The 2,846-nt window shown below is 42.0% G+C and overlaps 1 protein-coding gene across 1 annotated transcript in view; it reads left to right on the top strand.

Annotated features, from left to right (window-relative positions):
- Positions 1-2,155: 2,155 nt before the first annotated feature.
- Positions 2,156-2,846, top strand: part of ADAD1 (adenosine deaminase domain containing 1 (testis-specific)) — a gene marked incomplete at its 5' end in the record, with an annotated part of 8,057 nt that continues 7,366 nt past the window's right edge. Inside the window, 2 exons of the mRNA XM_008945058.1 lie at positions 2,156-2,294; positions 2,706-2,846. The exon at positions 2,706-2,846 is cut by the window's right edge and continues 56 nt beyond it. Of these exons, the coding sequence (XP_008943306.1) occupies positions 2,156-2,294; positions 2,706-2,846 (280 nt within the window). The remainder of the gene's footprint in view (positions 2,295-2,705) is intronic.

The raw sequence follows: 2,846 nt of genomic DNA, 5'->3' as shown, positions 1-2,846 counted from the left end.
GCCCGCGCCTGAGGGCGGGGAGGGGAGCTGCGGGGCGGGGTCTCTCGTCCTGCCTTTCCCCTCGGGCGTTCCCCACCTGCCCTGGCACCGCGCGTAGCGGCGCGGTCGAGGCCGAGAGCCGTCTGTTTCCTTGCGGCGTTAACAGGAGCAGGTACCAAAGCTTCCAGCTCCTCGAAATAGGAGAGGGACGAGCTTTGCTGCTTCAGGTTTTTTCTCGCCCCTTTCAGACCCAGCTGAGGAGTTGCCTCGTTCTTCGAGGCGGTTGCTGGAGGAGGTGCAGAGCTGCGTGTAGCCTTGTTTTAAAGTGTGGTTAACTCAGGGGAGAAGTGACTTTGAGGCTGTTGGTGCCGGCTGAGAGAGAGGAGGAAGTGGAGGGACACTGAGTTTCCTTTCTTTTGCCCCAGTCTGTAGGGAAGCATAGTGTGAGTTGCCTGTGGTGCTCCTGTGTAAACGGCTTAAGAAAAGTTTGCAGCATGACTTTAATATTTTGTAATTTTACTGCTAAACTTACTTAGGTTGATCAAAAATGACTAGCAGGAGTGGCTGGTTTCAGAGTGCTGAAATACCCAATTGTGAGCCCGTACAGAAGACAGCTTTGCTGGCTTGGGACCCTGGGAGGTCACCTTCAAAGAATTTTTTTCAGCCTCTGACTGTAAGGCCAAAGCTTCCACCTTCTGAGATGTGCAGTCCACCACAGGTGACAAAAAATCCAGGTATGGCGTTCTGTTCATACACTGAGACTAGCTATTGAAATACACTGTTAGCACTAGTGGAAGTAACTTAATGGCTTTTCGCTTTGAAAAGTTGCAACCCTCTGCTTCTTATTGTTGTATTTTCTTAAATGACTGCTTTAGCATGTGCTGACCTTGTTCCTCTTTTTTCTGTGTCTTTGCAGACTAAAAGTTTGTTAGAGATTTGTTATAGGGTGGGCTATGTAGTCTGCAGCCTTTCATAATTATAAATTCTAAATTACACATCCGAAAGTGCTTTTGATATTGCCAAAAGAGAGGGTATGTACTGCTGCATGAATTCTCATAGAGGTCATTCAGAAAAGTTTTAGCTGCAGTTCCAGCTGTCCCAGGATGTGTTTTGAAGTCTTTCTTTTTGAGTAGCTGTACTGAACTGACAGCAACTTTTCATGAGACTTGGAAATAACATTTTCTTACAGTTCTTTTTGGCTGGGAGATCCTTCTGCTTGAGTATATTGCAGTATACTGAACCTGAAAATTCCATTCGTCCTGGAGTTGATAAGATGATTTCATATTTTCTCTCAAGTCTAGAAAAAAACAATGACTATTCATAGAAGCAGGTGCTGCAGGAAATGTTAGTTGATTATTCTATAGGAGACCCTGAAGTCAAAGACAACTGTCCAGATATAGCATGGTCCTCAGAAGATTTTTGTCTTTAGAATGAAACTCAGAAGCTTGTGTTTCCCTTGAGACAACTTCTCAGAATATGTAGAAGTCTCGTACTATTTGATGACTTGTGTCACATGGCCTTCTCAGAAGTGTAAGGGCTCTGTGCTAGGACAGATGAGGTATCCACCCACTTGCTGTCCCTGGACCAAGTGTGGTTAATCATGTGTGTTGGGGCCAGGTCAGGGTGGGTGTGCAATGCAGGTCTCCCTGTGTTTTGTCCTGGCCACCTCAACCAGAGGTGCCATCTCTGTGTTCAGCAGCTCTTTGTGTGTGGGTTTCTTTTTCTTTGAATGAGTTATCTGCTTTTTGAATAATATGTGTGGTGGTTAAACTCTTCTAGTGTCTTATGACGGGGAGTTCTACCACTTCATAGTTTTGTGTGAAAAACCACAGGCTCCATTGTTTTGAATCTGCCATCAGCACCTTTCATTTGATCACTGGTTTGCAAGGGAGAGGAGGGGGGAGTATATGTTATATTTACATGAAATATTTGTTTATATTCAGAAGCTAATGGATTTAGTACTCAAAGCTTTGATGTGTTTGAAAGAGGAGGTACACACAATTTCAGAATTGCTGGTGTTAATGTAGGATTGAGTACAAGGTAGTACTGCTCTTTAAGTGTTTTTGGTTTTTGTTCTGCAAAGCATTTAAAAAGCATTTACTGTAAAAAGATTTAAACTCTCAGAGAGTGTGTTCAGTTATTTCTTAATTTTGTTTTATAACCTTTTCTTTTACTATCAGTGGTTGCTCCAAAGGAAGACCTACAGGAGTTTATTGAAAAATATAAACAGGGAAAAATAGACCCAGTGTCTGCCTTGCATAGGTTTGCACAAATGCAACATTCACAGCTTGAACTGAAAGAAACTGGTGTGGCAGGTAAATAAATACTTCTTTTTTTAAATAAAGTAATATTTGCCCATCCTTGAGGTGATGTGAATTTCTGCAGTTAGTATTGATGGCACTAATAACAGATGAGTTTTTCTACTGCTGCTTGTGCTGCCTTCCACATCTGTTGTGTTTTGGCTGCACTTCTATTGTCTACACAACTGTGCTTTAGAATTAGTTCCTACAGAATTGTATAAAATTCTGGCTGCTACCAGAACTTTGTGAAAAGTGCATAAAGTGGAAGCTGCCAAAATACTTGTGGGGGTGAAAGATTTGAGTTTTGCTAAAATTGTCTTTTTATCTTGTACTTGTCCTTGGAATTAATATAAGCACATAAAGCTGTGGATAAAAGTACTTTAAAATTATGTCACTAATGGTGTCTGCTTTTTTTCTCCTTTAAAGGCGATATGATAAGGCCTTACTTTGCCTTTTGTGCTGTGATAGGTGGTGTTTGCTTCAAGACTGGACTGGGAAAAAACAAGAAGGAAGCTAAATTAAATGCAGCTAAACTGGCTCTTGATGAGCTACTTGGCTTTCAGTATA

This window comes from Merops nubicus, unplaced genomic scaffold (assembly GCF_000691845.1).
Source record: "Merops nubicus isolate BGI_N331 unplaced genomic scaffold, ASM69184v1 scaffold2518, whole genome shotgun sequence".
In the NCBI taxonomy this organism is placed as follows: Eukaryota; Metazoa; Chordata; class Aves; order Coraciiformes; family Meropidae; genus Merops; species Merops nubicus.
Note: the sequence above shows the minus strand (reverse complement) of the source record. Positions and strands in the feature narration are given on the sequence as shown.